Source organism: Papio anubis, chromosome 17 (assembly GCF_008728515.1).
Source record: "Papio anubis isolate 15944 chromosome 17, Panubis1.0, whole genome shotgun sequence".
NCBI lineage: Eukaryota > Metazoa > Chordata > Mammalia > Primates > Cercopithecidae > Papio > Papio anubis.
In genome coordinates, this window is record NC_044992.1 from 22,703,436 (window position 1) to 22,715,863 (window position 12,428).

The 12,428-nt window shown below is 40.5% G+C and overlaps 1 protein-coding gene across 10 annotated transcripts in view; it reads right to left on the reverse strand.

Moving 5' to 3' along the window:
• Positions 1-12,428, reverse strand: part of SSH2 (slingshot protein phosphatase 2) — a 303,694-nt gene that overhangs the window by 61,715 nt on the left and 229,551 nt on the right. For all 10 annotated transcript variants that reach the window (XM_021928216.2, XM_003912549.4, XM_003912550.4 and 7 more), the window contains one exon: positions 10,482-10,546. In XM_021928216.2, coding sequence (XP_021783908.1) covers positions 10,482-10,546 — 65 coding nt within the window. The remainder of the gene's footprint in view (positions 1-10,481; positions 10,547-12,428) is intronic.

Consider the following 12,428-nt stretch of genomic DNA (forward strand, 5'->3'; position numbering starts at 1 on the left):
GTATTGACTTTGCTATACTGAATTCCTGCATGTTAATGCACTATAAGATTTTCTTAAGTTTCAATGATAATTAAAGGAGATTGCATTTTCAGAAACTTCTCATTTTTTGTCAAAAGTTTTAATTTATTGCTTAATTTTTAAAAAGACCCTCAGAAAATTTGAATACGGACAGGGTCTTAGATGAAATTAAGGATTTACAGTTAATGTAATAATGGCATTGTGGTTACTGTGACTTTTTCTTAAGTACTGGGAGTGAAATGACATGGTTTCTGAGTTTTACTTTAAAATGTTTCAACAAAAAAATTTAACACGGAGTGGGGATAGATGAAAGTCGTCAGGCAAAAGGTTGATGGTTATTAAAGCTGAGTAATGGCCAGGCGCGGTGGCTTATGCCTATAATCCCAGCACTTTGGGAAGCCAAGTAGGCAGATCACCTGAGGTCAGGAGTTCAAGACCAGCCTAGCCAACATGGTGAAACCCTGTCTCTACTAAAAATACAAAAAAAAATTAGCTGGGTGTGGTGGCGCATGCCTGTAATCCCAGCTACTCAGGAGGCTGAGGCAGGAGGATCGCTGGAACCCAAGAGGCAGAGGTTGCAGTGAGCTGAGATCACACCGCTGCCCTCCAGCCTGGGTAACAGAGTGAGACTCTAGTCCAAAAAAAAAAAAAAAAAAAAAAAAAAAAGCTGAGTAATGAGTTTATGAGGATGTACTTTCTTTCTTTTTTTTTTTTTTTTTTAACAGGTGTGAGTCACCATGCCTGGCTGAGGATGTACTTTCTACTTTAACATGTTTGGAAATTTTCTTAGTAAGTTCCAAAAGGTATCTTTTTTTTTTTTTTTTTTTTTGAGACAGAGTCTTGTTCTGTCACCCAGGCTAGAGTGCAGTGGCTGGACCTCAGCTCACTGCAAGCTCCGCCTCCCGGGTTTACGCCATTCTCCTGCCTCAGCCTCCCGAGTAGCTGGGACTACAGGCACCCGCCACCTCGCCTGGCTAGTTTTTTTTGTATTTTTTTTTAGTAGAGATGGGGTTTCACTGTGTTAGCCAGGATGGTCTTGATCTCCTGACCTCGTGATCTGCCCGTCTTGGCCTCCCAAAGCCAAAAGGTATCTTATAAGCCTTAAAAATAAAACAACTACAGGCAACACATTCAAATAATACACATATATTTATGTATATATTATGAATATTTATGTAAATATTTATTATACATATACAATAACAATGCCAAGTGCTGAGGATTCAATGGTGGAAGAGAGAGACATGATCTATGCCCTCATTGAGTGTATAGTCTAGGCTACTCTTCTTTCATTTGTTAATAATTTTAAAGACAGCTTTTTTTTTTCCAAGAGACGGAGTCTTGCTCTGTCCCCCATGCTGGAGTGCAGTGGTGTGATCTCGGCTTACTGCAATCTCTGCCTCCCAGGTTCAAGCAATTCTCCTGCCTCAGCCTCCTGGGTAGCTGGGACTATAGGCACATGCTGCCATGCCTGGCTTTTTTTTTTTTTTTTTTTTTTTTGTATTTTAGTACAGATGAGGTTTCACCATGTTGCCCAGGCTCAGGCAATTCGCCTGCCTCGGCCTCCCAAAGTGCTAGGATTACAGGCGCGAGCCACTGCACCTGGTTTTTTTTTTTTTTTTTTTTGAGACAGGGTCTCCCTCTGTCACTCAGGTTGGAGTGCAATGGCGCGATCTCGGCTCACTGCAACCTCTGCTTCCTGGGTTTAAGCGATTCTCCTGCCTCAGCCTTCCGAGTAACTGGGATTACAGGCGCATGCCACCGCGCCTAATTTTTGTATTTTTACAGAGACAGGGTTTCATCATGTTGGCCAGATGGCCAGGCTGGTCTCGAACTCCTGCCTCAGGTGGTCCACCCACTTCGGCCTCCCAAAGTGCTGGGATTACAGGCGTTAACCACCCACCTGGCAAAATGACAGATCTTTGAAGCCAGAAAAATGTGCTCTGGAGGCAAATTCTTCTGTGTAAAATAACCCCTCTTCCTTAGAGAAACAATTCTAATCCATCAACTGGCTCATTATATTTGTCAGAAATTTCTATTTGGAATTTTTTTTTCAGTGCTGCTGTTCTTAGAGTCTCCCTCCTCTTAACTCTGTCACTATTCCAAAATGGCCAGGCCAAGGGAAAAAGAGGCATAGTTACACAGCTCAAATGACCCATTTAGCAAGGCAGAGGTGAGACTCCCGTGGCTATCTTTTTGTCTCTATTCTGATACTCCTAGGAAAATTTAGGGAAGCATAAACGACAGAAGTGGCTACATTAAATCTTGTTTCTAATAAGAACAGATATAACAAGAATGTAATGGTTACCATTCTGATGCCAAATGCATAAGATAGAGAACTGTACTTCTGACTTCATGTTCCATGAAGTAATTGAGCATTTAAAACCAAATTCACTTATGAGAAGCTAAGAGGAACTAACATTTAAATGGACTAAGATCTAGAAGGCTGGGATCAAGAGTGGGACATTATACACACAGAACAATGAATAAATAGTAAATGTACATGTGGCCGACTGGGAGGCAGTACTGACTCCTTCTCTGATTGTAGACACACTCTACAACATGTTAATTCATCAGAAATCCTGGTGCAGGTAAACTAGAATTTCTTTCTTTTTTTTTTTTTTTTTTTGAGACGGAGTCTCGCTCTGTCGCCCAGGCTGGAGTGCTGTGGCCGGATCTCAGCTCACTGCAAGCTCCGCCTCCTGGGTTCCCGCCATTCTCCTGCCTCAGCCTCCCGAGTAGCTGGGACTACAGGCGCCTGCCACCTCGCCCGGCTAGTTTTTTGTATTTTTTAGTAGAGACGGGGTTTCACCGTGTTAGCCAGGATGGTCTCGATCTCCTGACCTCGTGATCCACCCGTCTCGGCCTCCCAAAGTGCTGGGATTACAGGCTTGAGCCACCGCGCCCGGCCCTAGAATTTCTTATAAACAAGATCTTGTATATTATTACATATTTACATTTGGGCCTCCCTTGGCCCAAGTTTCCTGAATGTATTAGAGGCTCTTTTATTCTCTGTCAAGGCTCCAAGAATTTCTGGCAAGGCTCAAATACAAATGGCCTGGGAACAACTGAACTTTGTTTCTGACAATTTATCTACAACTCCTACACCAACCAGTGGCAACTGATTGGCTAAGTCAAAGCTGATAAAAGGAAAAATATAACTTTCATAAGTATTACCTATAATGCAAGTTACCAGGCCAAGTTAGAAGTGGGCTATAAGAGTTTCTTTGTAAGTGATATTCACTGCAAACATTAGTTGTCTCTTTTTTATTTTTTATTTTTTGAGATGGAGTTTCACTCTGTTGCCCAGGCTGGAGTGCAGTGGTGTGATCTCAGCTCACTGAAACCTCTGCCCCCTGGGTTCAAGCAACTCTCCTGCCTCAGCCTCCCGAGTAAATGGGATTACAGGTGCCTGCCACTGCGCCTGGCTACTTTTTGTATTTTTAGTAGAGACGGGGTTTCACCATGTTGGCCAGGATGCTCTCAATCTCTTGACCTTGTGATCCACCCACCTTGGCCTCCCAAAGTGCTGGGATTACAGGCGCAAGCCACTTCGCCCGGCCAGCTGTCTCTTTTTAAAAAGTTTATTTTATAATATCAAAAGCATTTCAAATGTTTGGCTCGCCCTTGCTTACTCAAACTGTAACAGAAGTTCCCAAACCTAATGAGAAGGGCCCCAGCCATTTCATACTGACTTAGGCTTGAATACCATGCATATTTCAGATCCATTCAATTTTCAGCTTCTTTTTTTGTTTTTGTGTTTCACTCTGTTACCCAGGCTGGAATACAGTGGGGTGTTCTGCAACCTCTGCCTCCCGGGGTCAAGCAATCCTCCCACCTCAGCCTCCCAAAGAACTGGGACCACAAATGCCCGCCACCATGCTTGGCTAATTTTTTGTATCTTTGGTAGAGATGAGGTTTCACCATGTTGTCCAGACTGGTCAATTTTAAGCTTCTTAAATGGAAGAATAGCACTTGAGAGTTCCTGGAATTTGATCACAGGCCTCTAGATAGTACCTACAGTATTAATTCAACACCTATCTCCTAATTAGAAGGATGAGATAAAAATCTTTGAAGAAAAAATTCTGAAACGTGAGGGGATAAACCCAAGACTTTATTTAAAGTTCCTTTTAGGCTGGGCGCAGTGGTTCACGCCTGTAATCTCAAAACTTTGGGAGGCTGAGGCAGGCGGATCGCTGGAGGTCAGGAGTTCGAGATCAGCCTGGCCAACATGGCAAAATCCTCTCTCTACTAAAAATACAAAAAAAATTAGCTGGGTGTGGTGGCGTGTGTCTGTAATCCCAGCTGCTCAGGTGGCTGAGGCAGGAGAATCACTGGATCCCGGGAGGAGGAGGTTGCAGTAGGCTGAGATCACGCCACTCCACTCCAGCCCAGGCAACAGGGTGAGTGAGACCCTCAAAAAAAAAAAAAGTTCATTTTAAGCTTCAAGATTCTAGGTTAATGAATTAAAAATCTATGTGCCACAGCCATAAGGAAAAGTCTAACGCCCATCCTGGTTTGAGGTTTATTTCATATTCCTCCATTGGAGATAAGATTAAGCAAAATGTAATAATTTAATTTATTAACACAATCAAATAAATTTAAAATGACAATTTTGTTCATAATATCCTAATTTTGAAAATGACAGCATTTCCAATGTTTCTTCAGTCTCCAGAACTTATATTGAAATCAATGACTGGAATAAGACAATTGAGATGCATTTCATTAATCAACTAAAATTCTCCTTGAAAAGGACACTACTGAAGTACATTTTAATTGTCTGAACAAAACAATATCCTGGATTTTAAAACTTGGCAGCAATAGTAACTGAGCTTATATTTCCAAGAAACTACATTTACTGCCTAAACTTGGAATGCTATTACAAGTTTCAGGTGAATTGTATCCAGCAGTCTTAGGACTGAAGTAGGTCTGAGAAGTCATCCCCTGCCTCTGCTTTATTCCTGAAAAACCCAACCTGTTTTCAAAGCTCATCTATCAAAGAATAATGCTATTCCCTCGGCATCTAATTTAAATCCTTAACCTAATTACAAGCAGTTTACAAACACCACCTGATAAAAGAGCTTCTCTTGGCTTAGAGCGGTGGTTCGCACCTGTAATCCCAGCACTTTGGGAGGCTGAGGCGGGTGGATCACTTGAAGTGAGGAGTTCGAAACTAGCCTGGCCATCATGATGAAACCCGGTCTCTACTAAAAATACAAAAATTAGTGGGGCGTTGTGGTATGTGCCTGTAATCCCAGGTACTCAGGAGGCTGAGTCACGAGAATCTGTGGAACCTGGGAGGCAGAGGCTGCAGTGAGTCGAGAACGCACCACTGCACTCCAGCCTGGGTGACAAAGCAAGACTCCATCTCAAAAAAAAAAAAAAAAAAAAAAAAAGAGCTGCTCTCTTCAGCATCATCTAACATCAGGAAATACTCCTCCTCAAGCTTAAACTGTACCTTTGCCTTTAATTTCTTTTCACCGCTGGGCACAGGGGTTCATGCTTATAATCCCAGCACTTTGGGAAGCTGAGGAAGGCAGATCACCTGAGGTTGGGAGTTTGAGACCAGCCTGACCAATATGGAGAAACCCCATCCCTACTAAAAATACAAAAAATTAGCTGGGCGTGGTGGCGCATGCCTGTAATCCCAGCTACTCAGGAGGCTGAGGCAGGAGAATCGCTTGAACCTGGGAGGCGGAGGTTGTGGTAAGCCGAGATTGCACCATTGCACTCCAGCCTGGGCAAAAGAACGAAACTCTGTCTCAAAAAAAATAAACAAACAAACAAAAAAAAGAATTTCTCTATACCAAGAGTCTTACATGCATGCCCCTGCGTGCATGATGTAAGACTCTTTGTGAAAAGAAATTAATTACCCCCAGTAAACTACATTATAAAGACCCAATGTCTAAGACAGGCAGTTCATCCAATCCATCAGAGAGAAAGGTTCCAAAAGTATGTAAATATTAAACGCTAATCAAAAGAATGAAGCAAAATCAATAGCCAAAATTAAAACAGGCTTCACTTGTGACACTAGTAGACTAAAGAACACTGTCTTCAAAAGAAAAAGATTAGAACTTGAGGAAGTCTCTGAATATTTTTTTAAAATCAGTCTGTCTCTATGAAATTCTTAAATATGAATTGTATTCCGTGTAGCCATTAAAAACCACGATTTATTTATTGACATGGAAAGACATCCATGATAAACTATGAAGAAAGTAGGTTACAAAAAGGTATTTCTATTTTTGTCACATTTTTGTAGAAACAAAACAATGCTCTTCCTCTCACTCTTTACACTCTCTCTCTCTCTCATATATACATATTTTTAAAAGAGTGGAAGGATGCTTATCCAAATTGCTAACAATGATTTTCTCAGAATGTAGAATACAGAGTGATTCTTACTTTATTTATACCTTTTTGCATTGTTTGACTGGGATAAAAAAAACCCCACATAATATATTTATAGCTAGAAAAAATAAACCAATTTCCATTTTAGAAGCAACATATGATGAAAACCAAAATAATAAAACTCCTCATTTTCTTAAATTCTCCTGCAAAGTACTCAAAAAAGACCTCTTTGTACCTTATCAGCACTTCAGCTTTAGTTAAGAACATCAATTGAAGTTACTTCAAATGTCCTGAGAATTCTTAATTTCTCAGATTATTGTTTTAATTAAATGGTTGATCTTTGGTAATGTGCAAGAGTACTATAAAACCACTTCCTTTATTTTACTAGCTACAGTTTTCCTAAGTACTAAAGTTAATGCTTGATGCCTGTATTTGGAACACAGAGCTTCCCTGGAGGAAAAGATTGGCTTCGTCTTATTTTCAATGCTAAAGCAAAATGTGTGGTTTGGTTGGGTTATTTAAAAAATAAAGGCAAGACTTTTAGTGGGCGCAGTGGCTCATGCCTGTAATCCCAGCACTTTGGGAGGCCAGATGGGGAGATCACCTGAGGTCAGGAGTTTAAGACCAGCCTGGCCAACATGGTGAAAACCCGTCTCTACTAAAAATACAAAAAAGTAGCCGGGTATGGTGGCGCATGTCTGTAATCCCAGCTACTCGGGGGGCTGAGACAGGAGAATCACTTGAACCCAGGAGGCAGAGGTTGCAAAGAGCCACGATTGAGCCACTGCACTCCAGCCTGGGCGACAGAGATAGACTCCGTCTCAAAAAAAAAAAAAGGCAAGACTTTCAGTTGACTATCAAACTTTTAACCTTCTGCACAAATCTTAAGAGTTTCAGCATTCCAAATTTAACTCAAAACAAAAGCCTTTGCTTTGAGTCTACAAATGCTCCTTTCAGTTAGAGAAGTGCTAATTTGTCCAAAGTCATACAATGCATTGACTCATTTTCTTGAAGATGACTCACTCAATAATCTGAAACATAATGACTATGTGTTTGTAACAATTCAAAACAACTGTAAAATGACTTGTCATGTGAACTTTGAATTCAGAGGCGTAAGTTACATTTTCTGAATTTATTTTATAAATGTAAAGCAACTGAAGATGCATATTTTAGTAAGAAAAGAATTGCCAGCTCTGCCTTCATAACTGCTTCCTTCATGTTCTTCCAAGTCTCTATGTAGTTAAAATTATTTTAATATTTAGAGATTCACACCAAATTCCAGAAGGTTATCAATGAGAAAATGATAAAGTGATGTTACATCTCTTTAAAGCTTTAGCTTTACCAAAACACACAAATTTTGAAAGCTATCAGCAAATATTTATTGGGCATCCAGTATGTGCGTATGTGCAAATGATTGTTGTTATGGGTTTTCAAAGAGGTGTACTCCAAGCGTGACTCCTGGATCAGCAGCATCAGCAGTATTTCAAAACTGGCTTAAAAATACAAATTATCTCTGCTTCCCCTTTACTAATCAAACTCTGCATGTGCAGTCCAGTAATTAGTGATTTAACAAACCTCTCCAGGTGATTTTGATATATTTTAAAGTTTGAGAATCATTGCTTCAGATGATGATGATGATGATTATTAGAGACACGGTCTTGCACTGTTGCCCAGGTTGAGGGCAGTGGCGTGATCATGGCTCACTGCAGCCTTGACCTGCCAGGCTCAAGCAATACTCCCACCTCAGCCTCCCGAGTAGCTGGCATGCCACTATGCCCAGCTAATTTTTTACTTTTTGTAGAGACAGGGTTTTGCCATGTTGCCTAGGCTGGTCTTGAACTCCTGCCTCGGCCTCCCAAAGTGCTGGGATTACAGACATGAACCACCACACCCCAGTCACTCCAGATTATTAATACTGTAAGAATTGCATCCCCCTGTTCCCTTTTAAATAACAATAATAACATTATGATTATTTTTTGAGACGGAATCTCATTCTGTCATCCAGGTTGGAGTGTAATGGCGCAATCTTGGCTCACTGCAACCACCGCCTCCCGGGTTCAAGTGATTCTCCTGCCTCACCCTCCTGGGTAGCTACAGGTGTGTGCCACCACGCCTGGCTCATTTTTGTATTTTTAGTAGAGACATGGTTTTACCATGTTGGCTAGGCTGATCTCGAACTCTTGACCTCAAATGATCTGCCCACCTCAGTCTCCCGAAGTGTTGGTATTACAGGCGTGAGCCCCTGCGCCCGGCCTTAAATAATTATTTAAGAAAGAAATATATCAAGAAATACAGACAAGATTTATATAAATGTATAATGTTACTTTTGGTTAGGATATAAAACATTTAAAAAATTAAAAATAAGATATAAAACAACTATGAAAGGATTCCTTTAAATTTTTATATATTCTAATCAAAGGACTCATTACCACATGCCTAGATTACTGCAATAACTACCTTAGCAGGCCTCCCTGATTTAAAATGATCTTTTCCTCCTCTCTATTCTGCATTAGCTTCTGAGGAATCTTCCCTAACTACTATAGCTGTCCCATGGCATTCTTTGGCTGAAAAACCTGTGATGTTTCACAACTGCTTATTTTGAAAAGGGAGAGGTACTACCTTTAGTTAGTAATCTAGAGCAAGCAGCAAGCTTGTGCAACCCATGGCCTATGGGTCACATGTGGCCCAAGATGGCTTTGAATGTGGCCCAGCACAAATTCATAAACTTTCTGAAAACATTATGAGATATTCCTGATTTTTTTTTTTTTAAGTTCATCAGCTATCGTTAGTGTTAGTGTATTTTATGTGTGGCCCAAGACAGTTCTTCTTTTTCCAATGTGGTCCAGGGAAGTCAAATGATTGGACACTCCTAAGAGGCTCAGATGGGAAACGTAAATAAGGAAAGTAAGCCACGTGAATATTGAATGGGTAGAAATACTTTCCAATTTCCACAAAGAAATATGCTCATCTCGGTTTTGTTTTCCTAGTTTTATTGGAGGTACTACTACAACAGTGCAGGAATGATGACAAATGGTGACACTTAAGAAGACAATAGGGGCTGGGCACTGTGGCTCATGCCTGTAATCCCAGCACTTTGTGAGGCTGAGGCGGGTGGATCACAAGGTCAGGAGTTTGAGACCAGCCTGCCCAATTAGGTGAAACCCCGTCTCTACTAAAAATACAAAAATTAGCTGAGCGTGGTGGCGCATGCCTATAATCCCAGCTGCTTGGGAGGCTGAGGCAGGAGAATTGATCGAACCTGGGAGGTGGAGGTTGCAGTGAGCCGAGATTGTGCCATGGCACTCCAGCCTGGGCGACAGAGCGAGACTCTGTCTCAAAAAGAGGATTATGGCAAATTAAGAACCCATGCTAGACCTCACCTAACTTTAAAATTCTGGCTTACATTTTTTTTAAAAAATGCTGTGATCCAAACAAAACATATCTCTGGCCTATACACTGCCAGTTTGAGACCTCCAGTTTACAGCACTAAATCCATATTTGCCTGCCTTGTTTTCTAGTCTCTATCTTCCCAATAATAATCCCCATACTTAGACAGCATTTTGCACTATTCAGTATGTTTTCATGTCCAGTTGACCCTCTCAACAGAATAGGTAGTCAGGAGATGAGGAAATGAGCATAGACAGGGTAAAGTAACTTGTCCAGTATCATATGACTTAGCACCTAAGTTCAAGTCTCCTGAGTCTGAAGCCAGCATCAATCTTTGGCCATTTCACTCCTTCCTTGTCCTTCTCTATGTGTGTTTTTGCTTGTTAAGTCCTTATCTAGAATAATTTCTTTCTACCAATCCAAATCTCATCATCTTTCAAGAGTCACCTCAAGCTCCGCTGACTACATAAACCTTCCTCATCTAGGTCAAATCCCCAAGTTTTTTCTTGATTTTCTGAACTTCAATTGTTATTATAGTTAATAACTTACAAACTGGTGCTTATCAACAGTCTTAAACCATCAAATTATTTCACAACATTCCACATTATCTTCTCTCTTACTTCACATAGTTCCCAGCACTGTGTTGGGATGTAAAAATGACTGTTCGATGTTGGCTGGCTATCTTAGATAGTCTTTTGAGGAAGAAAATTATGATGACACCACTAACTTACCAGCCTGATGTTGTCTTCCGGGCGGAGTAATATGAACATTGCTTGGAGATGCTGTTGGAGATCGCCTGGTGAAATTTACAAACCAAAGGATAATTATTCTCCATTCTAACGTTGACAGAGAGGATTCCTTCTACCTCAGTGACTTTTGTAAAAGAAAGTTCTGATTCATTAAAGGACTCTGATTAGACATAGAAAATTAAATGATTATTGACTTCTTTTAAAATGGAAAGAGAGACTGCTAGACTGCATCTTAATACATTTGCTTTTAGTCTATACTATATTAAAACTTAGGTCTGTCCTGTGAAAGGTACACTTGAGACCAGTCTCAGTTTTGTATTATGGTGGATGTTGATGAGAGACTTGTTGTTGAGATCTGTTAGGCAGAGGCAGCACTCACTGGCTGTATTTTCAGGCTCACTGAAAGTAGCAATGAGGGCACTTTGAAAATGGGTGTAGTAGTGTAGTGTTAGAGGAATTATCCATAACTTTTAAAAAGCTAACCATTTTGTCATTCCTATTTCTATAATCATATGCTTTGGTTGCATTTGACCTAAGAAGACTTTTGGATTCTCCCTAGAATAAGGTCAATAGTTTAAAATGACTTTCATATTAGTGACTGAAATTATTATTTATCTTAATTTTTTTTTGAGACAGAGTCTCGCTCTGTCACCCAGGCTGGAGTGTAGTGACTGATACTATAATAAGAGTATATATACACACACACACACACATGTGTATATATATTTTTCTGTGTATATATGTATATATATGTATATACATATGTGTGTGTGTGTGTACATATGTATTTTTTGGTTTTTTTGAGACGGAATCTCGCTCTGTCGCCCAGGCTGGAGTGCAGGGGTGTGATCTCGGCTCACCGCAAGCTCCGCCTCCTGGGTTCACGCCATTCTCCTGCCTCAACCTCCCAAGTAGCTGGGACTACAGGTGCCTGCCACCATGCCTGGCTAATTTTTTGTATTTTAGCATTTTAGAGACGGGGTTTCACCATGTTAGCCAGGATGGTCTTGATCTCCTGACCTCGTGATCCGCCTGCCTTGGCTTCCCAAAGTGCTGGGATTACAGGTGTGAGCCACTGTGCCCGGCCAATGAGATTATATATTAAGTATGCCACATAAGGGATATACATTCTCCTGAACATATTATTAGGTTCTTTAAAATGGCCAACCATTATTTGAATCCTCACTTGTTCTTACACATTTTGTCAAACTAAGTTGAAATTTCTTTGTTTTAACTATTATAGATTTCCTCATATTCCTAGGAAATCCGAGGCTTTAGATAGCAGGAGATAAATAATGTACTATCATAAATTATGAAAATCTGTGAACAAAAAAACCTCACTCTTGCCCACTCAGATATTGCCCTTATTAAAGTCTAAGGTGACTGATACAGTCACATAACCATGAATGCCACTATAACTTGTTCTCATATTGGTCTTGCAATCTACATACATAATTTTCCTTCAGTTAACTAATAGCTGTTAATTATGAGATGAAATACTGTTATGTACAAGAAGTGGATAGAGGCAGGAAGAAAAAAGTAGGTTGGCAAATGGGTTGGTGCGTTTATACAAATGACAGCAAGTCTGAAACTCTTTCCTTTCTTCTTAAACAGAATAGTTTCCTTAGTCCCACCACTTTGGGAGGCTGAGGCGGGGGACTGCTTGAGGCTAGTGAGCTATGATTATGGCACTGCACTCCAGCCTGGGTGACAGAGTAAGACCTCACATTTAAATATAAATAAATAAACAAAAAACCAAACACCCACCCCCCCACCCCAAATCAAAAAGGATGGTTTTCACTGCTGGCTTCTGACCAATTAATTCCATATTGCAGAATCTTTCAATTTTCAAAATTAAAATGGAGAGTCATTATGTTTGGCCAGATCCATTCTACTACCTTTCAAGACCAGGGACACAATCTTAAGTCT